General features: G+C 44.8%; 1 protein-coding gene across 2 annotated transcripts in view; it reads left to right on the top strand.

Annotated features, from left to right (window-relative positions):
• The window catches only part of NRBP1 (nuclear receptor binding protein 1), a 43,884-nt gene that overhangs the window by 7,193 nt on the left and 10,205 nt on the right, over window positions 1-26,486 (top strand). For both annotated transcript variants that reach the window (XM_054818830.1, XM_054818829.1), the window contains exons 3-7: window positions 8,863-8,985; window positions 9,378-9,479; window positions 9,573-9,662; window positions 10,185-10,225; window positions 11,387-11,481. In XM_054818830.1, the coding sequence (XP_054674805.1) occupies window positions 8,863-8,985; window positions 9,378-9,479; window positions 9,573-9,662; window positions 10,185-10,225; window positions 11,387-11,481 (451 nt within the window). The remainder of the gene's footprint in view (window positions 1-8,862; window positions 8,986-9,377; window positions 9,480-9,572; window positions 9,663-10,184; window positions 10,226-11,386; window positions 11,482-26,486) is intronic.

Genomic DNA, 26,486 nt, shown 5'->3' with positions numbered 1-26,486 from the left:
TACAGTGGCTGCTGTGTTGATTAATTCTTGTTTTCCTATCTCTGGTGTTTTCCACTGTCAGATAAAGCAGATGAAAGGTGCAGTCCTTCATAGCTTCCTTTACTGTGGCATGCACACTAAGTTAGGATGAGGAAGTTCCATGTGGACCTGGGTGTCAGGTCAGGTGCAGAACTTGAGGAGCAGTATTTGAGGCAGTACACTCTGTGCCTGTGGGTATATCAGAGTTCAGTGTTCAGTCTTGCTGCTGTTCATTGTATACCGTTGCTGGAAGTTCAGAAAATTAATATAGGCAGCACCACTGCCATTAGTTTGCTTCTCTTTTTCTTAGGAAAGACTTTGCTGTCATTTGGATAGGTGGTTCCCAGCTGTTGGGGGGCCCTTGATGACTAAGTGGATGGATGTTTAAGCTGAATTTTAGTGCTCGGGCTAACAGACACTCCTGATCCGTGCTGGCTGGCTCTACTGCATCTTTATTTTACCTCTTTGTTGTCTTTTCACTCTTAGTGGGAGTCTTAGTTTCTTGAATCATTTTTCATCTGGAGCTGGTTGATGACTTGTACCTCTGGATTTCTATTTCTTCAAGGAGGCAGAGTGCAGGATTCTTGGAGAGAAAATGCCAATAGACTGGGTGTTTGGATTGTGTGATGCTTGAGTCTGAGTTCTTAGCCACTGTTGTGACTGGAAGGAAACTTGCTGAGGTAGTAAAAGATAAGCACCAGTCTTTCTTTTCCTATCACACATCGGAGTTTCTGTATGCGGGAAAGCGAGGCATCATTCCTTGGAAAGGTGGCATTTGAGATGCTTTGAGCTTTGGATTCTGCTGCTGGAGAGTTGAGTTGCAGAGATTCTCAAAGCAAACTAGCGCTCAGAGGGCTGCCAGCTTTTTGACTGGCTTTGGCGATGGACCTCTTCTTTTTTCCGGCTGGTGGAGGAAACTAATGCCGTGCTGTAGTTTGTAAGGTTTTACTTGACCATTGGGAAGATAGTCAAAAGAGGGAGTATATGCAGCCTTTTAAACATTTTTATTGGCTCATATGGGGGCTTCTTGGAAAGAACGAACCCTGGAGATGTGCTTGAATGAGAGGAGGGACACTAGAGGGAATTGAGCCTTTGTCTTGGGCCTGGTGTCTGTGAACCCATTATGTTCTTGCTTATTGACTGTAACAGACAGCTGGCAGCTTGCTTGGTGCTGCCCCAGCCAGCATCACTTCTCAGCCTTTAGGCTGTCTCAGTGGGGGAGCAGGCGCAGCCAGGGCAGCTGTCAGCTGCTTTTCTAGCTTTCCTGGGTGGTTACAGGTGCTAGTTATGCTTCAGCTGCCTGTGACCGAGGGATAGGGTTTGCTCTGCATTCTTTACAGAGCTGTTCTAAAAATAACACGGTCTGTGTAGGTTACTAGCAGCACCAAAGCCTTCCCCTTGTCAGACCTCTGTCTCTTTAGACCTGCATTGGGAAGCCCAGATTGCAGTTTTGTGGTTGCTGCTGCCCGTTTGGTGGGGGTTAGATGTTACAGCCAGGCTTACACTTGGGAAGAAATTTATTGCTGGACCGGTGGAGGAGAGAGGCTGCTCACTGTCTCTGACTCCAGGTCTTGCCTGCGGTGAGGCTGCACGGCAAATCCTGATAGACAAAGATACTATAAAACATGGCCAGCCAGAAATAGGTTAGCACAAATGGGAGCACGGTGCTTTTCCAAGCATCCCATGTTAACACGGGTGACATGAATAGCTGTATCCTGTTTCTAAGGGTCAGTGCTCATGGAAAATCCCATTTCATGGGTGTCTCTAGTACCTATCTCCTGGCCCTCTGTCTCTGCAAAATCTGTCCCCAAGACCTCTTGTCCTAACTTTCTGGCTTGAAGTTTGCTAGCAGATCTGTGTGCTTGTGTGTGCACGTACAGAGAGAGTAAGGAGCACACTTGCACAGAAAATAGTTTGAAAAATAGTTTCATGAAAACACACTGCAGGTGATGGTGATCAGGCATGGGACTTGGCTAGCAACTTGTCTTAATCCTTCTTTTTCCATGCTTTTGGCCCTTCCCTCAAACATCTCATGAATATTGTACCCAAATACTCTTGTTCAATCCCAAAATTGCCCGTCTCCAACATCCTATTACAAGTCCTGTATTCATAGAACGGTTTGGGTTGGAAGGGACCTCAAAGATCATCTAGTTCCAAACCCCCTGCCATGGGCAGGGACACCCTCCACTAGCCCAGGTTGCCCAAAGCCTCATCCAACCTGGTCTTAAACACTTCCAGGGATGGGGCATCCACAACCTCTCTGGGCAACCTGTTCCAGTGCCTCACCACCCTCACAGTAAAGAATTTCTTTCTAACATCTAGTCTAAAACTACCCTTCTTTAGCTTAAACCCGTTACCCCTTGTCCTGTCACTACACTCCCTCATAAACAGTCCCTGACCATCTTTCCTGTAGGCCCCTTCAGGTACTGGAAAGCCACAATTAGATCTCCCCGGAGCCGCCTTTTCTCCAGGCTGAACAATCCCAACTCTCTCAGCCTGTCCTCACAGGAGAGGTGCTCCATCTCTCCGATCAGCTTTGTGGCCTCCTCTGGACTCGCTCCAACAGCTCAGTGTCTCTCCTGTACTGGGGCCCCCAGAGCTGGACGCAGTACTCCAGGTGGGGTCTCACCAGAGTGGAGTAGAGGGGCAGGATCCCCTCCCTCGACCTGCTGGTCACGCCTCTTTTGATGCAGCCCAGGACACGGTTGGCTTTCTGGGCTGCAAGCGCACGCTGCCGGCTCATGTTGAGCTTCTCATCAATCAGTACCCCCAAGCACTTCTCCTTGGGGCTGCTTTCAATCCATTCCTCCCCCAGCCTGTAGTCGTGCTTGGGATTGCGCCGACCCACGTGCAGGACCTTGCGCTTGGCCTTGTTGAACTTCATGCGGTTTGCACAGGCCCACCTCTCCAGCCTGTCAAGGTCCCTCTGGATGGCATCCCTTCCCTCCAGCGTGTCAACCACACCACACAGCTTGGTGTCGTCGGCAAACTTGCTGAGGGTGCGCTCGATCCTGCTGTCCACGTTGCCGACAAAGATGTTAAACAGTGCCGGCCCAGTACCGACCCTTGAGGAATGCCACTCATCACTGTTCTCCACTTGGACATTGAGCTGTTGACCACGACTCTTTGAGTGCGACCATCCAGGCAATTCCTTATCCACCGAGTGGTCCATTGATCAAATCCAGGTCTCTCCAATTTAGAGACAAGGATTTCGTGTGGGACGGTGTCAAATGCCTTGCACAAGTCCAGGTAGATGACGTCAGTTGCCCTTCACTTATCCACTGATGCTGTAACCCCATCATAGAAGGCCACCAAGTTTGTCAGGCATGATTTGCCCTTAGTGAAGCCGTGTTGGCTGTCACCAATCACCTCCTTATTTTCCATGTGCCTGAGCATAGTCTCCAGGAGGATCTGCTGCATGATCTTGCCAGGCACGGAGGTGAGACTGACCGGCCTGTAGTTCCCCGAATCTTCCTTTTCTTCCCTTCTTAAAAACAGGGGTTATGTTGCCCCTTTCCCAGTCAGTGGGAACTTCGCCGGACTTCTCAAAGGGAGGGCTATGGGTTTCCTCACCTGATCCCTGGCTGCTTGGACAGTTTCTCTGTATTCCTCCCAGGCTGCCTGTCCTTGCTTCCACCCTCTGTAGGCTTCCTTTTTGTGGTTGAGTTTGCCCAGGAGCTCCTTGTTCATCCATGCAGGCCTCTGGGCGTTTTTGCCTGACTTCTTTGTTGGCATACATTGCTCCTGAGCTTGGAGGAGGTGACCCTTGAATATTAGCCAGTTGTCTTGGGCCCCTCTTCCCTCCAGGACTTTGTCCCGTGGTATTCTACCAAGCAGATTCCTTTACACAGCATCTCCACTTACATATTTGTTTCTGTTATCCATTAAATAGATGGGAATGATGCATGTCTCCCTGTAGGATATCAAAAGCAGTGCTTTTTCTGTTCAAAGCAACTTGACTCTTGTCATACTTTTTTTTTTTTTAAAGTTGCCAGTCTCCTGACCGGAGAGTTATCTGATGTGAATTTTTAGTGAAGCCTGTCCCTCAGTATGTTGTTTAGCCAGCACTGTCAAAATGCTTTTGGAGAGGCTGGATCAGCCACTGGGCTATGGTCTGCGCGATGGTGGTATGATTCAAAACTTGCTGCTTTGCTACGGAAGAGTTGCTGTGTTGCTGACAGGATGGAACCAGGCTCCTTGGACTGCGTCCTGGCTCTGAGCTGTACTCTGCCCTTTGTAGTCCAGATGCGTGGGCCAGCACAGATCAGGAATCTCTGGGAGGTTGGTAGGGACGCTTACTGTGTCTGCTTAAAAAGTTTGTCTGGTTTCTCAAGACTGCGTCTCCTGATCTATTGCATGTGAAATTACAAGTGAGGGCAAGCTCCAACTCATGGAAGACTTTTAATTCTGTATTTAACTGGTCAAGATTTGTTTGCTTGGTTACATAGACAAGCTTACTGCTAGTGTATTTTATCTTATTACTTGTTTCAGCATGTAGCTGTCTGGAAGAACCAACTGTTGCATTGGTGATGGTCAGATTTTCTTTTCCTTATACTTTTGATTGCTGTATGAATTGGTTTGTATCTTTCTTTCCTTGACATTGTTATATTACACTAGTTATTTTAATGCTCTTTTTGAATTAACACCCTTCAAGCATTTTACTACCATGAATATAATTGCAAAGGCCAGTGCTGAGAGTTTAATTAAAAAATGAAATAGGCTTGCTTCTTTGTTTTGTTGGTTTTCGTTGTGGTGGTTTTTTTCTTCCTTTGTCTGCAGTGGATCTTGCATGCTTTGATTTTTGTTACACTCCAGCTTCAGATCTCTGACACAGCTGCTTTTGTTTCCTCTTTCTGATGGTAAATATGCTACTTCTTGTTTCATCACAGTTCAATGAAAAGTAATGTTCTTCTGTGATCCAGCTACTGTCTTCTGTAGGTATATTATTTCTGTTCTCAAGCTTTTGCCAATCCCATTGAGCGGAGCTTTGATCTTTTTCTCTGGCCTAAACAAGTGTCCAGAGTAACTTTTTAACATATTTGTGCTACTTTTAACCAGATACGGGGCTTTTTGTAAGTGTCCGGCCTAATGTGCTGCCATTCCTGATCTCTTTTCTCCAATGTCCAGTTTCATTCTGTACTGATATTCTAATTATTGTGGTTTTTTTTCCCAATTTTTATACATTTGTTTTTTTCTTGATTATAAATCATTGTTATCGCTTGTGGCTTAGGCTGTATTTTTTTTTTTTAATTGACAGATCATGTGAACTACAGAATGTCTCTCCAGTTCTTTCAGTGATAGATATCCAGATGTTTGAGAGCTATGGTAAAAATATACATTGGGCAATTGGAATAACCTGTCTAAGGGAACTGTATCTTCCAAACTTTTTTCCCTTAAAGCTAAGTTACACCTTGAAGTAACAGCATTTAAATCTCTTTCCCTCACTCCCCTTTAATTACTTAAATTCACTTGAAATTCTTCTTGAGTTTCCTTACCTCTTGTTTATATGGACAAAGAGCTACATTAGTATTTCTGCTGTAAATTTTTTGCGTTTATGGAACTCCTTCATCTTATACTTCAGAAATTCATGCTTAATGCTTAACCGAGTTCAGTTAACTTCTTCCTTCATAGTTGAAAAGCTACCTAGTCTGCGTGGGTTTTTTTGGAAAAACTCTTCAGAGTAATACGTTATCTCTGGGAACACAGGGTATTTTATTTAAGCCAGTTTTTTGTCGTTTCATCAGCATAGTTCATGGGCAGCTTGTTGTCTTTGGTCTGGATCATAAAAGGCTACTGAAAATTAAGCAAGTTAAAACAGTCAGTCTTAAATTACTTGACAAAGCTTGTGGGAAGTTAGGGCAAAGTGAGGAGAGAACCTGCGTCATTTTCATCCTGTGTTGATGCCCAGGTTGTGAGTGCTCTTCAGGGTGAGAACAGTATTTCTGTTGCTTATTCAGGGCTTGGGTGTACCAGGCTGCGTAAGTTGCTGGTTGCACTCCTTGCCCTTCAGGGCAAGGCATGGAGGGCAGCATTTTGAACATGCCATTTTTATTTCCTCTTGCTCAGTCAGGTTTGTGGAGAAGTTGAAATTTATATTCCTACAACTACCTTTGTTTACAATAGTATTAACTGCCACATCACTCTAATTTGTGACCTGTTAAGCTTGCAGCCATCAATCAATCACCAGTAACTGCTTGGAGGCAATGGCTGGCCATAACCCTCAGGAATGTACAGGGCAAGTGCTAGAACATGCTTTCACGGGGGCTTAGGATTCCACTTGAGCATGGAGAGGGATGTGGAACAGCGATTTGGCAACCTGAACAAAGGAGAAATTTGCTGTCGCCTTTTCAGATGTCTGACTCTGGAGCACAGGTAGTTTTTTCATCAGTCCTCCTGGTCAAAGGGAAGGGGTTTGAAAGGGCCAGTTGAATCTGGCAAATCCACGAATGGTTACAGGACTGGTGCCACAGCTAGGGGTTAGGCTACTTAGACCATGGGACTCGCTTTGAGAAACCTGGTCTGCTGGGGGCTGATGGCGTCCATCTGTCAGAGAGGAAGAGCACCTGCGAGGATGCTGAGGCCCTGGCACAGGTTGCCCAGAGAAGCTGTGGCTGCCCCTGGCTCCCTGGCAGTGTTCAAGGCCAGGCTGGATGGGGCTTTGGGCAACCTGGGCTAGTGGAGGGTGTCCCTGCCTGTGGCAGGGGGTTGGAACTGGATTGTCTTTAAGGTCCCTTCAAACCCAAACTATTCTATGATTGTATGATTTTTTCCCCTTTCAGTCTTCTGCCCAAGCTATTGAATCTCCTTTGGAATTTAGAATTACCATCAGTGATGTCAGATGGGTTTGGTATCTTGAGTCATATCTGGTGCCCTGGAATATTGCCTGTGAGTCATGGAAATTATTTATGTTTGGTAAACATGCCCAGAAATGAGAGAAGATATGATAAATACACATCCACTGGCTATATTATCAGGCCAGATTGTGGGTAATTGTCAGTATTTGAGGACTCAATTAATCCAGTAAAGCTAGAAGGTCTTTGAATACAAGTATGACAAAGGAAGAGAATATAGAGGGATGCATGGGCACTGGGTGTCTGTAGTCATGGCTTTTATTTTGTCCCTGCAATACACATACCTGCCTTTCTTTTTAAACTTTTCTTCAGTTAAAACCTCTTGGCATTGTCATGGTTTAGCCCCAGCCGGCAGCTGAGCACCACAGGGCCGCTCACTGTGTTAGTCCTTGCCATCATGCATTGTGTTAGGAGCTCAAGTTTAGCTGATTGTCAGTGTTACCTACAAGTTCTTCTTGGTACCCACCACCTACAGCAGTGTTTCTTTATAAATACAAGCCTTAGTTTTTTTGCAGTTCAGTATGATCAGCTGAATGCTTTCAATCTGTACCTAGTCTACTAGACTTAAAAGCACTGTCCATTGGAAACTGTTTTCTTTCTTAGTTTTATTAGTTAGTATTGTGTTATCAGTAGTTATTTCCTATAGTATAGTGTTTCATTCATTTCAGTGTTGTGGGTGGCAGAACATTTGCATCAGTTCTCATTAGCATAACACTGTAGCACTGTAGCTGAAATTAAGTAAATTAGATCATGTTAGAAATGGCTGCCAAGGGGGAAGGGGTTTTTTGTGTGTGGTGAGAAGCTTCCAGGAATTGGATGCTGATGGGATCGCTAGTGAGGGCAGAGAAGGCGAGACAATATGAGTAGCAAAAACTTTGAAATGGTAATATAAGTGGAAGATGAGTCTGGATTTACTAGCCAAATCTCTGTATTAACTTGTGCCTCAAGGGGAGAATTGGATCAGCTGAGAGTGAATGGTGAATATTAATGGTTGATGATTGGCAATTAAAAGGTAAATTCTACCTTCTGTCCTCTCTCCTCTAAGTACTTTGAGAAAGCAATCCAGTTTTATCACAGCACATTGTCTGGTGCAGTAGGACTTTAACCATGACTGTAACTTCTGTTTGCCTGTGAAATAGCATGCAAAAGGCATTACAGAACAGCAAGATGCTGTAGATGCTGGAGGAAGAAACCCATATACATCTTTGGATGCTGCTACATATCTGAGGAAAAACAATATTATGGTAAACTTTGCTGCTGGGCTTGTTGTTCATCATATATCTGTACAGGTCTTCTAGCATTAAGTACTTCCACATCCCTAGCCATTCTCGTGCTAGGCTTTAAAGCCTTGCTTTGTCAGGTCCCCCCCTTCCCTCCCTTACCTTGTTGCTTTCTTAGTGCTCACCTATATTTTTAATATTAGGTGTGGATATACTTGTGCTGGGTTGACTTTGCGTTTATTAACTAAATAAATTATTGTAGCAATTTGAATTGTGTAATCCGTTCCTAAGTCTATTCTCAACTTGCACCTTTCCCTTTGTTTCTCTCTGCTTGGATTAGTTTCCTCTCTTGAGTTTTCTGTCTCATCACCTTCAGAAAATTCCTCCAGAAAGTTGTGTCTGAGTTCTTGAGACTTTTTTTGTATCCCTTTTGTATGGTTGGAGGTTTTTTTGGTGGTTGAATGAACTACAGGTATCATAAACATAAAAATCTAATGTATTGTTGCCAAAAGGCAGCTTTTACTGCAAAACAGCCTTTCTGCAAAAGAAATTTTCCCTCAAATATTCCCAGGGGTTGCTGCTTACATGGCCTACAATGTACTCACATTTGGGTGTGTCCCATTCCTGAAATATATATGCACAATCCTATTCTGGAATGCTCATTTAATTAAAAGTTAATAAGCAAAGTTTGTAATAATCAAGTGAAGGATGCATGGTAATGATCTGATCTTGCTGACTTAGAACTCACATCTGTCTCCATCCTTCCCATACAGGTGAATCAGCGCAATGTCCCAGGGATCGATAGTGCCTACCTGGCCATGGATACAGAGGAAGGTGTGGAAGTTGTTTGGAATGAGGTTCAGTTCTCTGAGCGGAAGAACTTTAAGCTTCAGGAAGTAAGTTGATGTGTTTCCCAAGAAAATGTGGGAAACATACCATACGCGAGGGTGGGATTATAGGTGTTGGTGTCCTTTCATGTGGATTATTGGCTGGATTTGGAGTGCTGTGCTGCTCAAATGTAGCAAATTCAGTTTAAGCCGGGCCTGTGCAGAAAATGCGACTGAGTACTGTTGTGCTATTTCCATGGGCTCTTGTGTTGATTTGGTCTTGGTGATCAAACCATGCTCAGCTGATGAGATGCAGTGTAGGATGAAATCAGATGCTGTTTGTTCTTAGCATAGAGCTTGAAGTGTGCAGTGTTGTTTAAGGGGACTAAGACCAAAGAAGAAAGAAAGATGTGGGCTGATGAGGTCTCTGATGTAACAGTCTTTGTCTTTCTGATGTTAAGGAAAAAGTTAAAGCGGTGTTTGACAACTTAATTCAGCTGGAACATCTGAACATTGTGAAATTTCACAAATACTGGGCTGATGTGAAGGAGAATAAGGCCAGGGTAAGTAAAGTGAACAGTCTGTTGGGTTTTCTCACTATATGTCCTGTAGGTAATTAGTGAAGCAGAGGGTAATGTCTCATACTGCCGCTACAGGTGATATTCATCACTGAATATATGTCTTCAGGGAGCTTGAAACAGTTCCTGAAGAAGACAAAGAAAAACCACAAAACTATGAATGAAAAGGTAACTTTTTTCCTTTCTCCCCCCCCCCCGCCTATTTTCACTTAGTGCCATCAGCCTCTGGAAAGCTCTTTCAGCAGAGAATCCTGATGAGAAGGCAACCTGGTGATAACATGTGTCTGTGTTTCCTTTTTATTACTGTAAACTAGTTTAGTTGCAGGTTATCTTGGACAGCTGTTCTGTGCTTTTTGCTTTGTTTCCAGCAGTTCTGTAGCTTCATATGTATGGTGTGACAGGCACATCCCTTTCCATGTGTGCATACAGGAAAGAGGGAAGGCATCTGTGCATGAGGAGTTAGGAGGGAACACATGTTTTTTGATCCATACAAATATGTAGAAACTAAACTGAGCATGAGAGCACCAATCCTCTAAGTTTTTACTTCCTGCACACCTGTACTGGGTAAAAACTAAGATGCCACACAATGGAGCATATATCCTTTCATATAAATGGGCTATGAATCACAGAACTAAGGATTAGTTCCTCTTCCTTGAATGATTTTTATCCTTTTTGCTCCTGTATCTGTAGGCCTGGAAGCGATGGTGTACCCAGATCCTCTCTGCTCTCAGGTATGCAAGTTACTGATCTTGTGGTTTAGCCATCTATTTAAGTGTAACATCTCTTATGCTAGAATATTAAAAGCCGTAAACATACGTGCTGCCAAACGTTAGCAAGGTTCATGGAATGGAGCCTGCAGAGCGCTTTGTCACCCAGCCTGATTTTTATCCCAGTCATGGTCTACAGAGTGTCAACTGGATCTAACCACGGCCAAGAGGATGTTGCAGAGAAGTCTCAAATAAATCACTTTCCATGTGAGAGGAGTGAGGACATTTTTCTTAGTCTGCAGCCCTGTAGCATGAAGTGGATTCATCATTGTGGTGTGATATGGTTAGAAGTGTATATGGACCTATATGTTTCTTGATGATGCAGATCTTCTGCAGCCATTTTAGTCCAACCCAGTTGAATGGAATGTGGGGGGTTTTGTCTGTTTGTTTTGGTTTTAAAGACTCTTCTCTACCTGAGCCAGAGTTGGTGTGTAGCTAATAACAGCCTTGGAAAAACAGTATCCCAGATGTTAGAGCAAGACTCCCACTCCATAGAGAAAATTCTGTCCCCATTCAGCTAAATATAGCTGTTGATGAATAGCTGGGGTTCTAATAAGCTTTTGGGAGCTGACAGTCCTTATTTGTGCTGGCTGCTAATGTAAAACCAAGCAGGGCAAGGCACAAAAACAGGTAGCCTCAAAAGTACCTGGAACCCCAGCACTGAAAAACTTTGCTTGTGCCTGTTGGAAAACATAACCAATCATGTTTGCACAGCACTGAGTGCCTTTTTGATGCCTGTTGAGTAGGGCCAGAATAAGGCTCTGATATTTTTGGTATAAAATTGGAACCCTTTTAGTACCCACCTAGCAGTACTGGGATGGATGAAATGGTTTCTTTACCTTGATACCCTGAGTTTCTTGGGAACTGATGAGAGAAAGCTTTCTTTTTTCCCCTCATGTTCTGGAGGTTGTTAGTTAGAGACAATCACTTAATGATTCTCTCCTAGCCTAGAGGCTGATGTACAGTCACTTAATTTTACCTCCCTGCTATTGTAAATCCCCAGTGTGTGTCCTTTGCCCTCCTGTTCTCTTCTGATGTTGCTTGAGACTGGGAAGGGAGGAAGACAGGGATTCCTGGCCTCAGCCTCGGTAGTCTCCTGACCAGTGCTCTGTTCTGAATCTCTAGCTACCTCCACTCCTGTGATCCCCCAATCATCCATGGTAACCTGACCTGCGACACCATCTTCATTCAGCACAACGGACTGATCAAAATTGGGTCAGGTAAGGCTTGGGGAGGTGATCTTTGCCTATGAGACAAGCTACTCAGATAAAGGCATCTAATCCTTTCGAGGTTATCTGGCATGATAAGCATGTATATACGTGTGTTCCTCCACGTCAGTTGGACCAGAGATTGGTAGTGAATTCACTCTTGGTTGGACCACCTTCAGGTACAGGGAAGGACTGATACTGGATACTGTTTCCCTTGTTAGCCCCTTCCTCAGTTTTTGATCTCAAGGGACTGACCCAAGAAACGGTGCTGAAACTTTCAAGTTTTGTATGCACATTATCCTTGGATTCATCTGCTCTGCAGTCTTTTTCATGTTAACACGCATGGAGTTCTCTTCCCAGTGTTGTGAAGCTTTGAGAGCTATCTGGAGAGCTGTGTCCACTGAGGCCACACGAGTGCTTCTTGTAGCAACCAACATTTATAATCAAGGTTATAGACTCTGGCTGCAGCAAGCTGCTTGTCTTGGCATCCTCATCCAGCATCACTCACTTTGGCCTGCACCTCAGGATGCTAGCTTGACTTCAGCCTATTTGGCAAAGACATGCTCTGTTCAGGCAGCCACCTGTGCTGAAATGTTTATTTTCGTAAGAAGTGAGTTTTCTGGCAGCGCAGTGCATCCTTGCATACTCTGGGTTTTTTTCACCTTTGCTATTCCTATGACTTTAAATCTGTCTGCAGTAAGGATGCACTATGTCGTACCACATATTCTTTCAAGTGACAGCTTTGCTATCTGTTGTCCAACTTCTGCAAGCATTCTAAAACCCAGAGAGCATGCACTTGCTGTCCTGTAAGCTTTTGCCTGTGTGAATTCTTGGTTTGATGTTGACAGTGTACAGGAAAGAATGCTCTGCTTTGCCTGTCATCTAAAAATAGCCTCTCTTCATAAACTGCAGACCTCTGCGGCTTTTCTTTCTATGAATGAACTCTTGTATTGTCTCTTTGTTCCAGAATTGGGGTCTCTGTTCTCTGTAACAAACCTCTGATACATGCTTGTACCCAAGGAGACTGGGTCATGGCAGAAGGAACAGTCAGTTCTCTATCTGCCTGTAAACTTGGTGACAGCTTGCCCTTCATACAGGCTGATGATATCGTGGGGTTCACTTTATTATCTTTCCCTGACTTTGTGGGAGGAATTTCCAAGAGTTGTGTGCATTGGATACCTGCATTTAATTCAGGCCACTTACGGAAAGTCTATTGTAGACTCGAGTACATAAGAGATCCTTCTTTTTCTAGTTTATTTTAAGTATTATACAGCTGCAGTCTTTCTAATTGGTAGCCAGCACTTTGTTTGTGAAAACAAACCACTTAAAGTTGGTATCTAGAGCCGTGGCTTTTTACCAGAGGGAGGTTCTGCAGATCAATAAACGTGACATTCTTAAGAGCATTCAGAGTCCCAGTGGTGCCATTCAGAGGCTGTCTAGAAGAAAGGTGGCTCTTTGAGTGTGGGTCACAAACAGTTGCCTCAACAGAGTTACACCTTTGCCTGTGCCCTCCAATTCCATAGAGCTTTGCTTCCATTAGACACGGTGGGAGGGACAGAGGCAATTAGACTGATGTGCTCTTTCAAAGAGTTGTGAGTGTCTGTATGCTCTAACAGCCGTATCCTCAGCAAGACTCCTTGGTAGTCCTGAAGAGGACACATGCTGGAAGTGTGACTGCGCAGGAACAGTGCTTAACTGCAGTTATTCCTGAGCAAATGTTCTTCTACTCCACAGTTGTAGGCTGTCTTGCTCGTGTTGTGTTCAGAAGTGAAGTGATTTCTCTGGGAGATTCTGGTCTGTCCTTAAATAAAAAAGGAAGCAAGCATGAGTGGATTGTGGTCGTAAGAGGAATCCTCCCGATGTGAAGGCTATGTCTCCAGTGCAGGCTGGAATTAAAGTTGCCAATGTTGCAGGATATATTCTTATTCCTGTAGTGCCTACCCAACTAGGAAAGTCAGAACTACATCATCAGAACTGCTGGATGTATTCCAGCTTGAGATTCTCCAGTACTGCTGACTGTGCAGTAGCCAGACAGGCTATTTTCACGTTCGGGCCCTAGAGTGACAGTTGCTTTGGGGTCACTGGCAATGTTAAACCCATGTTTATTGCTTCGTGAGTTATTTCTTAGAGCTGGCTGGTATCTGAAAACTTTCCTGCGTTTACTTAAAAGAAGCGGGGCAGTAATTCAAGATTTAAGGGGAACAGTGATTCAGTGTGCTATGATCTGTTCTTTGATACTCTCTGTCCCCAGCACCATTCTGGGCTACGCTCCTGAAAGCTCCTCTTCCCTTTAAGCAAAAGAGAATACTTGCTGAATGTGGGGCAAAAATTTGGGGAAAGGAAGCTGCTATTGTATTCTGCAAAACATCCCCCTGTTTGCTAGGGGAGGAAGTACTAGAAGAGTAGTGTCACTTGTGTAACATTGGAAGTGGCTGGTATACTTGTTCCTGTAGCAGCTGCTTAGGTGTGGGAGCAGCCCTTCTGCCTTCACTCCTTGCTGCTCCTTTGGATTGCAGAAGCACATGCGCTAGCAGGACTGACCACTGTTTTTCTTGTTCTGAATGTAATTCTGGAGCAGTATTCTCTTCTCTATTCTTTCCCTCCCTAGAGCCACCTGTGTACTGCAGGAAGAAAAAAGATTAATTTAGTAGTAGAGTGTTGTTACTATTGCATTCAGTTTTGGGAAAAGGGATGAAATCTTTATATGCTGGGGGTCATCTGTGGAAGAAAAAGGGAGTGGGAAAGAGGGAGGATTTCTCATGCTGCTTAAATGCAAAAGCCATCCATAATCCATTAATTTACTAACTTTTCTTTTTCAGTGCCACAAAGTGCAGGGTTAATGGATTTAAAGGACGAAAAGTGTCAAATGAGTGGGGAACTTTGGAGAAGTTGTGATGAGGAAAGGAAAGACACCCATGGTTCTTAAACTTGCCACTGGTGTTCCCAGAGACTGGAATGTTCCAGCTGCTTTCTGGAGTTGTGGTCAGATGAAAATACTCCTTGCGAGAGGTCCAAGTTGTTTTGTGTGCTCTTCCACAGGATCCATGTGCAACACCATGTTGCATTTATGCATATCTGTACTGTCTAACAAGTGGACCTGCAAAGGGAACGTGTTGCAAGATGTTTTACTGTGACAGGTTGAAGGTACTCCTGAGTGTGAAGGAGAACAGTGGGTTTAGGCAGGGTGTTCAATGCTGCTGCTTGCTTGTTAAGCAATGTTTGGAGATGTTTCTTGTAGTTCTCTTTGGGAGTGTAAGAACCAGTCACAAACGGAAAGAGGAGATGGGTTTGAATTAAAAATCCTTTTGGGCAGCTCTTGGAGTGCTCCAACAGAACTGAGGCCTCAAACTGGAGTGTCTTGTAATGTCGTCTTGTGCTCCTGAGACATGGCCATGTATTACCACATGTCAAATGAGACACGCAGTAGAGCACAGGGGAAAGTTTAGTGTTGTGCTAGTATATTTGCAAATAGTGCCTCCAGGCACTCAGGAAAGCGTATGCATCGGCCGTCTTCAACGTACCTGACCTCTAGGTTTTATTATATATTTAACTGCAGTCTGTCCAGAGTCTCTCTTCAGTTCCAGGCCAAGGTGCCAGGAGACTGAGTCTTATTTGGTATTAACTCTGCTGTTAAATTATGTGGCCAGGTATGTAAGTATGGGTTCTGCTGCCAAGATCCATGCCCAGGAGAAGCTGCTGGGATATAAAAGGTAGTTGCCTGCTGAAGAGGATGCTAAGGGACCGTAGAGCACTCACAGAAGGAACAGTATTTCCAGCTGCTTAGCTGCAGTGTCAGCTGTAATCTTCTGCTTGGTCAGAGGTGTCTTGTCTCCCTTGCCCAGTCTGGTTCTCAATTAGAAACATTAATGTTGCTTATGTAAATTTATTTTAAAAAAGTGGCTAGAGGCAGGGCCAGATTCTCAGTCTTGTCCAGGTTTTGCCATGATTCTGACCTAGCTGTCTCTATCGATGTTAAGTGCTTGCTGTTTCATCAACTCATTGACTTTATCTCGTTTTACTTCCCGCTTACGGGCTGCTCTGTTACCAACAGTCTTTCATAGGATATTTGCTAATGGTGAGCAAACTTCTCCGGTCCTGTGATGTGGCCACCACTATATATGTAATGTACATTATTTTATTTGTGTGTGTGTATATATATATTTTTATATATATGTGTGTGTGTATTTATATTTGTAACACACACAAACATACACACTCCCTCTATCTTATTTATACAGTCTTCCCTTGCTATAAGGCTGCTATGTGAAACTGTTCAGCTTAGGTGCATCCTACTTTGAGACCTTGTGTTCTGTGCTGGGATGCAAACTGTTCCTTGTACTCTCAGCCAAAGCCTTACAGCGAGGGAGCACTGCCCTTTGTGAAATCTCCTGGTTGTTAGTTCTCTTCCTTTCCTTGTTCTTAGAGCGTGCTAGTCCATGGACCCTAGTGCATGCTGGCTCCCGCATGTCAAGCCAAGTGGATGCATTGTTCTGAGCTCTTCCCAGCTGAACTTTCCACATACGTTAGACTCTTTCCTGCTACTGCTCTGCTAGACTTGGCTAGACACCAAACCTGGACTAGCCTTTGCTTTGTGCTTGGCTATCCAGTTGCTTGCTTGTAGTTTTAACTCCATAGATGTTTTGTTCTTAAGATGAATGTTTCAGTGAATGTATCTGGCTCCTGATGGCCTGAGAGACATCCCATCCTGCCCAAATGAGTCCCTGATTGTGAAGTAATGTTTACTATTAATGTTTCCCCAGACAAAGCTCTGTTTTTTGGGGACTTGTGCATATGAAGAGGGAATTGGGCTGGTGGGGGCTAGAGAAGGATTTGAATGCTGCAATTTGTAAACCTATTAAATAGAACGCTGCATTTAGAATCACAGAATGGTTTGGGTTGGAAGGGACCTTAAAGACTGTCTAGTTCCAACCTCCCTGCCATGGGCAGGACACCCTCCACTAGATCAAGTTGCTCAAAGACCCATCCATCCTCACCTCCCTCACTTACATTTGAAATAATTACTTTTTATTTTTTCTGCCATCACGGTTGTTCTTGATGGTTAGAATCATAGAATGGTTTAGGTTGGAAAAGACCTTTAAGATCATAAAGTCCAACCATTAACCTAGCACTGCCAAGTCCACCACTAAACCATGTCTCTAAGCACTACATCTACGCATCTTTTTAAATACCTCCAGGGATGGTGACTCAGCCACTTCCCTGGGCAGCTTGGTACAGTGCTTGACAGCAGTTTTGGTGAAGAAATTTTTCCTAATACCCAATCTAGTTTGTTTCTACTGAGTTGGGAACCTACCAGCTGTCAGCGAGAAGTGGTGGAAAGGGAAGGGCCTGTCCAAATGGACTCTGTGCCTTCTTCACGTTTGCAGGAGGAGGATGTGGCACCAGCAGAGTAAAGGCTCTCTCAAAAAGCTAAATCTGGGATCTTACATAGCTGAGGGGGAAGTTGATGTAGCGCGGGCTTGCGGCATTAGGAGGACAGATTTCCTTGGGCATGGCTTGTTTACCAGAGTGCTGCAAGCTGGGCAGGTTGGGCTGTGGCAGTCGTGTGCGGCAGGCTGCCTTTGTGGGGTGGAAGAGGCAAGGTGGCAACCAGCAGCAGACAGACTGGTCAAGGAATGAGCCACAGAGTGGGAACATGACTGAGCCTGGGCTTCAGCGTGGGTTCAGTCACGCTGGTGGCAACAAGACTTAAGACTAGCAAACCATTTCTCGGACATCAAGTCACCACGGTGAGCAGAACAAAAGGCCCTTGTTCTGGCAAGGCAAGAAGGGCTTCAGCCAGTGGTCTCCAGGCTTAAGAAGATGCTGTGGTATCTCACGTGTGCTGAAACAACATCAGGCGGCCTTGAAATACTGAGCTTTCTTGGCTGTTTTCTTTCAGAACTTGTTTTAACAGTGCTGTTGTACCACTATGTAGTGTTCATATGAGAGCTGGAAACTGTTTAATCCTTAGATCTTGAACAGTGATTTGGGTTTGAAAACACTAAATGTAGGGTATAAGTCTCCTGTTTTGCTTGAGGATTGAGCTAATAAGGTTGTGAGTGACATGCTTTCATAACTAATCTTTTTTTAGCTGTTAACTTCACTCTCTTGAATTTTATTACCTGATGTTTAAAGACTTGCTGTGCTGTTTTTCACATCCTTAACAGACACCTGAGACAGGTGATGTAGAAATAAAACAGGGGTTACTAGGATATCTTGGATCTGGTTTTTGCTGTGGTGTTTTGTTTGGTTTTTTAACTAAAGCAAGTATGGCTTAGAGAAAAAAATAATAGTTGAAATCAGTGGACATAGAAAAACTTATCATAAAAATGGAAAACTTTTTCACCCATGTTGGCATTCAATTAGGAAGATTTAACATGAATTTATGTAGTTTAGCTTCTAGCTGTACAGTTTTATGTGTAGAATCGAGCATGTCCTTTACCAAGCCACATATTTTCAGTTGCTTAGAAACTTGGCAAAACTAAAGTAGACTTTCACAAGCAGAGGAAAAGGTTTGTCTCTGACTACAGGTGCTGCTAGGAATGAGATCTGGCAGGTGAATAGTTTTGAGTGCAACTTTTTTTTGCCCAGAATGCTTCAGAAAGTCTAAAGTGGTATGAAGGTTACTTCTTTTTAAAGGCTTTGTCTCAGATTGGTCTATGTTGTCTTTGAGTCTCCCAGTGATGTGCAAGCCTGTCGTAAAGAGAAGATTCTCCACATTTGGATCGTTCTTGAGAAACTGTTGAGCAAACTGGGTGGAAAAGCATGAGGTTAATTTCTAATTGTAATAAATTGACAGGCATCTCATGATCTAGCTGCTGTTATAATGGCAAAAATGGTTACCAGGGACCTGCTTTGATTTTTGTATATAAGCACACACTTCAAGGCAGGAGAAGCAGGCATAGGTAAGTGACAATCAATGGGCTTTAATTAGTTTTTGAAATTGCAACTAATATCTGACTGAATGTGTGCATTATGATTTAGTGTGTGCATTTGGGGCAAGGGGGTTTGTTCGTGGGTTGTTGGTTTTGGGTTTTTGGGGGGGGGTTGGGGGTATTTTGTTTTTTTTTTTTAAAGTCAGATTTAGTGGTAAGAATTGATGTCTTGGCGGTCTTGTTGCAAAGGCACCAAGAGGAACGCATACGTAACAGATTTACCTCCTGCTATGCCACGATGGTAATAAACTCTTATTTTTATTTTGCAGAAGGTTTAAAAGCTGGCTCTTGCTTCATGTGCTTGCCTTCCTTGCTCAGTGTACCGTCTTTGTGCTGCTGTGAGTCATCTCATTCATGAAAACACCAGAAAACAACTATCTTCTAGACTGGTTGTCATTTTCAGTTAAATAGCATCTTCCCAAAGGTTTAAATTTCCCAGTTTAGTGCTCCAGGTTATGAGAACTTGCCTTTCCTGTGGTCAAATTTATTCTTTTTATGTCTCATTGAAAGCACCCGCTGTTTGAGCTTTGCTGGATTATGTTTTTTCTCTGACTTTATGTGGATTTCCAGGATGTGTCATGGGACATGTCTTACAGTCATCCAGGTCTTCATTTACCCATTTTAGTTATTAGTATGGCAGTTGTGTATGTCCGCTCCTTTTGGGGTCCTTAGATGAAGGCATGTGGAACATTAGCATTTTAGAACGCTCATTCATGCCAGTTCTTGAAAGATCACTTGAATACAAACTTAGCAAGTATTTACATCCCCATGTACCAGTACATGCTCAGGGCTGACCTTCTGGAAAACAGCTCTGCAGATCAGGATCTTGGGGTCTTGCAGGACAGCAACCGGACCATGAGCCAGCAATGCAGCCTGACAGCAGAGGTGGCCAGCAGCATCTTAGGCTGTGTTGGGAAGAGCATTGCTGGCAGATCGAGGGAAGTGATCCCTCCTCTCTCTCTAGCACTGGTGATGCAACATCTGGAGTGCTGTGTCTAGCTGGACCTGAGCTCCACAGTACAAGAAAGATATGGCCTTACTGGAGCAAGTCCTGCACAGGGCCATGAAGACAACGAAGGGACTGAAGTGTCTGTCCATATGAGGAGAGGCTGAGAGCTGAAACTGTTAGGCCTGGAGAGGAGAAGGCTCAGGCAGATCATTTCAATATGTATAAATAACTGATGGGAGAGAATGGGGAGGAGGGAGCCGGTCTCTTCTCTATAGTGCCCACTGACAGGACGAGAGGTGATGGGCACAAATTGAAATACATGAAGTTCCATCTAGCACAAGAATACTTTTTTTTTTTTTTTTTTTTTTTTTTTTTTACTGTGAGGGTAGTTGAACACTGGTACAGGTTACCCAGAGAAGTTGTGAAGTCTTTCTACCTGGAGATACTCAAAACTGAACCGAAACCAGTCCTGGGTGACCTGTTCTGGCTGACACTGCTAGAGGGGGTTGAGCTATATTCTAAAGAGGTCCCTTCCAACCTAGACAATTTTGTGATTTAGGCCTTGAGGCATGTGGGCAGAGTAGTGTTTTCACTCTAGCTTCTGCTATCAGGGGGTGAGCTTCTCTGCTTATTAAGTCTTCCAAGGTCATTTGCACAGCTTCACTTCAGCATGTTGTGAAACAACGGTAATCAGAGATTCTGAATGGTAATTCGGTAATTCTGAAATTCAGGGAAGTTAAACTTGAAATACTCAAACGTGTGGACCCTAATTGCATTTTAATTGAATATGCATTTATACTGGTTCAATCCAAATTTCTGTTAAGCAGCACTGCTCAAAACATAAAATAATTTTCATAGTCATGTTTCTGGGGACTTTGTTTTTCAATATATGTCTTCTGGGAGTAGAAGATTCCCCCAGAGTAGCTTGGTCCATAAGCATTTCAGTTAATGTCTTTTCTTGGTTTTATGATTGCACGGTGATGTGAGGCTACTGCAGTTTAGTGCCCTGCCATTTCAGTTGTGAAAGAACTAAGCAAGAATGGCAGTCCTGCTGCCCCTTCATCTTTTTGATATAAATACTGTATTGCAGTCAGATGATGCCACCCAAGCAGGGGTTTGCCCAGTCTGTAGGACCTTCATTCCTTCAGTCTAGAACTCAGAACTTGATTTTGTGTGCAGATTTCAAATCTCTCTGCACACTTTGTTCAGAATGAAGTTGTTTGTATCGTGAACCCTTTTAGATAAGGTGCTAATAAGCTCGTAAGTCCCTGCTTAAGACCCTGCATGCAGCCAGGATTGACAAGTACTTATCTTACAGTTCATCTTTATCTGTTCTTTGTCTATGGTCTTGCTTTTCCTGCTCTGCCCACTCCCACTTTCCACTTCCATGTAATGGAAACATGTCACTTAAAAACATTCAGAGTTTTAATACTTAAAAATATCACCCACTGCTTCACAAGAGATCTGACACAGCATGATCATTTTCCTTCCTGTCGTTCATTTGCATGCCTTCATATTTACATGAACCAGCGACGTGCACTTGCAGCAAAGGTGGCGAGTGGCGTCCTGGGCTGCTTTAGGCAAAGCATTGCCAGCCGAGGGAGGGGATGATCCTGCCCCTCTGCTCAGCGCTGGTGAGCCCACCCCGGGAGTGCTGGGCCCAGTGCCGGGCTCCCCAGTCCACGAGGGACACGGACAGACTGGAGAGAGTCCAGCGAGGGGCCACCGAGATGCCGAAGGCCTGGAGCATCTCTGCTGTGGGGAAAGGCTGAGGGAGCTGGGACGGCTCAGCCTGGAGCAGAGCAGCTCAGGGGGATGGAATCCATGGCTGGCAGCGCCTGCGGGGAGGGGATGAAGCAGAGGAGCCAGGCTCTTCCAGTGGTGCCCAGGGACGGGGGCCACGGGCACACGCTGGACCCTGGGAGGATCCCTCTGAACATCAGGAAGTGCTTTGTCAGTGTGAGGGTGACACAGACACAGGTTGCCCGGGGAGGTGATGGAGTCTGTCCTTGGAACTATTCAGAAGCTGTCTGGGCATGGTCCTGGGCAACCGGCTCAGGGTGTCCCTGCCTGGACAGGAGTTTGGACAAGGTGACCTCCAGAGGTCCCTTCCAACCTGAACCATTCCATGATTTTATGATTCTATATTTCTGTGCAGAAGGATAACTCTCTCAAAGTACATGAATTGTTGTATGATATCAGCTCTCTGTTGCAAGTACCACTGTTTCTGCTTCAGTGGTATTTTCTCTGAAGTAAAATGTGGGCAACGGTTTAAGCAGATATTAGTTATACTACTCAAAAGCAATGTCAGTAGATGTGGCGAGAACAAACATAGATGTAAGCAGCTGGGCGGCTGTTACCTGGCACTGGGAACTGTATGTAGTGAACTTTTCATACGCTGAACCTCTTTGCCCCTTCATCTCACTAGATATTCAACTGTTAAAAATAATAAATCATCTTGCTTCTCGTGACTCAGTGTTGCAAATAACTTTGTATTAGGGATTGTAAACAGTGTTTGCAGATCTGCAGGGCTGTAGGATGCTTGTATTTTGTGACCAACTTAAATCTGCCACTGCTTTTCCTGTTTGACTCAGTGTTTAACGGCTGTATGCTTCTTTTTGTTTCCAAGAGCTTCCTAGTTGCTTATTTTCTAGGCTTTGCCCTCCCTAATAAAAATGCATTTGTCATCTTTGTGTGCAAATGAAGTGAACTGTGAAATGTATTGGGTTTGTGTAGTCTTATACCCTCTTGCAGTACTGAAAAAGTCTTGAGCGTATGAGTGCAGGGGATGATAATGTGGCCTCGTACCTATCCTGGCCCTGTGGCCATCCCTTTATAGTTGCGAACAGATGGTCTTGCATTCGATTATTTTTGGGTCTCTGTGGTGCTGGTACAGTGCAGCATAGGTAAGGTTGGTTAATCATCCCCTTGCATAGCAAGCCTGGGACTAATCTTAAGGTTAGCTGTCGATCCTTCTTGCTGTCCTCTTGTTTTCCTCTGCTTTGTAAGCCTGCTGAAATCTGCAGTACGGTGTACTTGAGCACTTTACTAGAGAGTGGAGTAATATACTCTTGCTTTGGAGAATGCTTAGGCATTTGCAAGAGACCGAGTGGTTCAATGGCTACTTCAGGAAGAAAGGAAGGACTGTTGGGCAGACTATCTTTCCTACTTGCAAGGAGGAAGTGTTAAATGCAGAACAAAGGTGGGTGTGAATTGGACATAGGACAAGAGGAAAATCTCTTCTGCAGCATGTAGTGTTTAAAAGGGCAAGTTGCTGTGTGATCAGGCATCTCTGCTAAAATCTGCCACTGGTGACAGTTGGGAAGTAGTACCACTGAGTGCGTTCTTGGCTGACACTCCTAATGACTGATGGCCCCTCTGATGAGCTGTTTACCCTGGTGACCTCTTTGCTCTCCATCTTTTATCAACAGTCATGGTTAACAGGGGAGGTCCCAGATGACTGGAGGCTTGCCAGTGTGACGCCCATCTACAAGAAGGGCCTGAAAGAGGATCCAGGAAACTACAGGCCTGTCAGCCTGACCTCGGTGCTGGGGAAGGTTATGGAACAGTTTATCCTGGGTGCACTCACCAAGCGTGTGCAAGACAACCAGGGGATCAGGCCCAGCCAGCATGGGTTCATGAAAGGCAGGTCCTGCCTGACCAACCTGATCTCCTTCTATGACCTGGTGACCCGCCTAGTGGATGAAGGAAAGGCTGTGGATGTTATCTACCTGGACTTCAGTAAAGCCTTTAACACGGTCTCCCACAGCATTCTCCTAGAGAAGCTGCTGGCTCATGGCTTAGATGGGCGCACTCTTCGCTGGGTAAAAAGCTGGCTGGAAGACTGAGCCCAGAGAGTAGTGGTGAATGGAGTTAAATCCAGTTGGCAGCCGGTCACAAGCGGTGTTCCCCAGGGCTCAGTCTTGGGGCTGGTCTTGTTTAATAGCTGTATCAATGATCTGGACAAGGGGATCGAGTGCGCCCTCAGTCAGTTTGCGGATGATGCTAAGTTGGGAGGGAGTGTTGATCCCCTTGAGAGTAGGAAGGCTCTGCAGAGGGATCTGGACAGGCTGGATTGGTGGGCCGAGACCAACTGGATGAGGTTTAACAAGGCCAAGTGCCAGGTCCTGCACTTTGGTCACACCAACCCCAGGCAACGCTACAGGCTTGGGGCAGAGTGGCTGGAAAGCTGCCTGGAGGAAAAGGACCTGGGGGTGCTGGTTGACAGCTGGCTGAACACGAGCAGGCAGTGTGCCCAGGTGGCCAGGAAGGCCAACAGCATCCTGGCTTGTATCAGGAATAGTGTGGCCAGCAGGACCAGGGAGGTGATTGTGCCCCTGTACTGGGCTCTGGTGAGGCTGCACCTTGAGTGCTGAGTTCAGTGTTGGGCCCCTCACTACAAGAAGGACATTGAGGCACTGGAGTGTGTCCAGAGAAGGGCAACAAAGCTGGTGAAGGGTCTGGAGCACAAGTCTTACGAGGAGCAGGTGACGGAACTGGGGTTGTTTAGTCTGGAGAAAAGGAGGCTGAGGGGAGACCTGATTGCTCTCTACAACTGCCTGAAAGGAGGTTGTAGTGAGGTGGGTGTTGGTCTCTTCTCCCAAGCAACAAGTGATAGGACAAGAGGAAGTGGCCTCGAATTGCTCCAGGAGAGGTTTAGGTTGGAGATTAGGAAAAAATTCTTCACTGAAAGGGTGGTCAGACATTGGAACAGGCTCCCCAGAGAGGCGGTGGAGTCACTGTCCCTGGAAGTGTTCAAAAAGTGTGTAGACACGTCACTTTGGGACATGGTCTAGTAGACATGGTGGTGTTGGGTTGATGGTTGGACTTGATGATCCTAGAGGTCTCTTCCAACCTTAAAGATTCTATGATTCTATGCCCTTGAGGGTTTGAGAAGTGTAGCAAGCTCTGCATGTTCCTGTAGTAATGCTGATTATTTATCTTTTTGCTTCTAATGTCAGATTGAGTTCAGCTTGCCAAAGGCAAGTTGCTTGTCCTACCTTCAACTGTATTTCACAACTGTTCCTATCATCTGCCTGGCACAGACACCATATTTGGCTGAATCCTTTTCTAAAATTCATCCTTTCTTTCCTAATTCCCTACCAGACTGATCAGTCACGTGGTGCTGTGTCTTGTAGTCTGCCCCTTGCTGTCATCCTCTCTGTGGCTGAGAAAAGCATGTTCGTTGTTAATGTCGGTGATCTGGCTTTCCTTTTTGACCTTCATTGTTTGTCTTGCTTAACGTAACTGTCCTTAGCCTTCATGCATCCGATCATTCACAGAATTAAGAGTCATCACTAGATATAGTGGACAGCAGGTAGCAACCATGTGTGAATCAGTCAGAAGAGCTTGTGTCAGAGGTACCTTAAAGTATGTATTCTTATCTTGTATGGTTAAGGTTTGTTTTAAAATGTACGGTCAGGTGAAGCTCCTCTCGAGCCTCTGTCTGTGCTAAGTGGCTTGCACACCAAGATGATGGACCTGCAATAGTGACTAGACCAGACCAAACCTAAAGTTTCTTGTCCCAGCTTCTAAAATACTGTCATGAGGTGTAACAGCACTTTTGTCTGCCTTGTTTAATATGCTTGCGGTGAGTTTTTCCGAATTGACTCAATAGCAGGTTGTTGCTATCAGTGATGAATGGAACAGATGTGCGTCTGGCGAGGCTGTCTCTGCTTAGCTCTAAGGCATATAGTGAAGATTCTGGTGGTCTTATGCCATTGCTCTACTGTTGCATTGCTTCAGCTTTGCAACAACAGAGCAAGGTTATGCACATGACTTCCAGCCGAGTTCCACTTGAACTGTGACATAAACTGCTAGAACAGGAAAAAGGCTTGTCAAGTGTGGCTAATCAAACCCAGCTGCAGAGCCAGTCTCTGCAACAGTGACAGAAAAACATGTTGAATTCCAGAGGGACTCTGCAAGTTTGGAGGCACAAGGAACAGAATATCAGAGGGGACAGGTCCATGGATGACCTACAACAGCAAATTCAAAACTGCCTTTCTGTGTGTCTGAGTTGGAAGTTCCCACAGACAGTGCAAGCCCAGCTCTTTCCAGAAATGCTGGTGCCACTACAAAATGTGCATAGGACCTGGATGCAGAGAAGCTCATATCAAGTCCGTAATGAGGCACGGACAGCCATTATAGAAAGAGCTTGGGCTAGGATTCCATTGTACTTGCCTTTCTGGTATGGGAGTGCCTATGTTACATCACTGGCTAAGGTTTCTGTTGATAATGCCTTTTTGTGATTGATTACTGCCTCTTTCCTGTTCTTAAATAGGGCCCAGGAGCAAATGGCTGGATAGTGAACTGTCCCTTGCCAGCCAACACATGGTAGTAACATTACTTAAAGGCACAGTGGAAAATGAAGCTGATCAAAACATCGTTTGGAAGATGACTTCATACTTGGCTGATTCTGCTCCATGTTTGGCAGGATAGTGTTGTGCTGGGTACTGTGCCAGAGTTCCTGCCTGAGGACATTGGTCCAACACATGATGGCACATGCTGAATTTCTGCAACGCTGCCACTGTTGACACAGTGCCTCTCTCTCAGGGCAGACCTTGATGCCTCTCCCCTTCTCCAGGGGTCTGGCCCTGGCCGGAGAGCGGCGCTGCCCTGGCAGCGGCTCAGCTACACGCAGGATCTTGGTGGTGGTTGCCAGACCTCTGACTGTACAGAACTGCATAGCCGAAGATGGGTTTGGGGTTTCTGTGTACTCTTACAATCCATTGTACTGATAAGAAAGGCAGAACAAATACAAGGCTTATTTTATAAGTCTTATTTTATATCTCCAGATTTTCTAGTTAGTCCCAGTAGTCAGAGACTGTCATGCATGCAATAGACATTAGGTTTAGCAGGGTTCACGAAAATACCTGTTTGGTAGTTCATATATACTGCTTGCTGCACAAAGACATTCAGTATTCCATTAAAAAAAAAAAAAAAATCAGACTTTAGAGCAGACGAATTTCTGAAGTCTTAAATACCCTGTTCTGCAAAAACTGGGACAAAGTAATAGTTCTTGTAGAAAGGGAACAAGCATGATTGGGATCAGTGAGATCCTATGATTGCATTACAGCCTAAGCCTCAGGGGAATGCCAAAATCTTAATGGTATTGGACACTCCGAGGAAAAATT

Source organism: Grus americana, chromosome 3 (assembly GCF_028858705.1).
Source record: "Grus americana isolate bGruAme1 chromosome 3, bGruAme1.mat, whole genome shotgun sequence".
Taxonomy (NCBI): domain Eukaryota; kingdom Metazoa; phylum Chordata; class Aves; order Gruiformes; family Gruidae; genus Grus; species Grus americana.
This window is presented reverse-complemented; position numbering and strand designations above follow the sequence as displayed.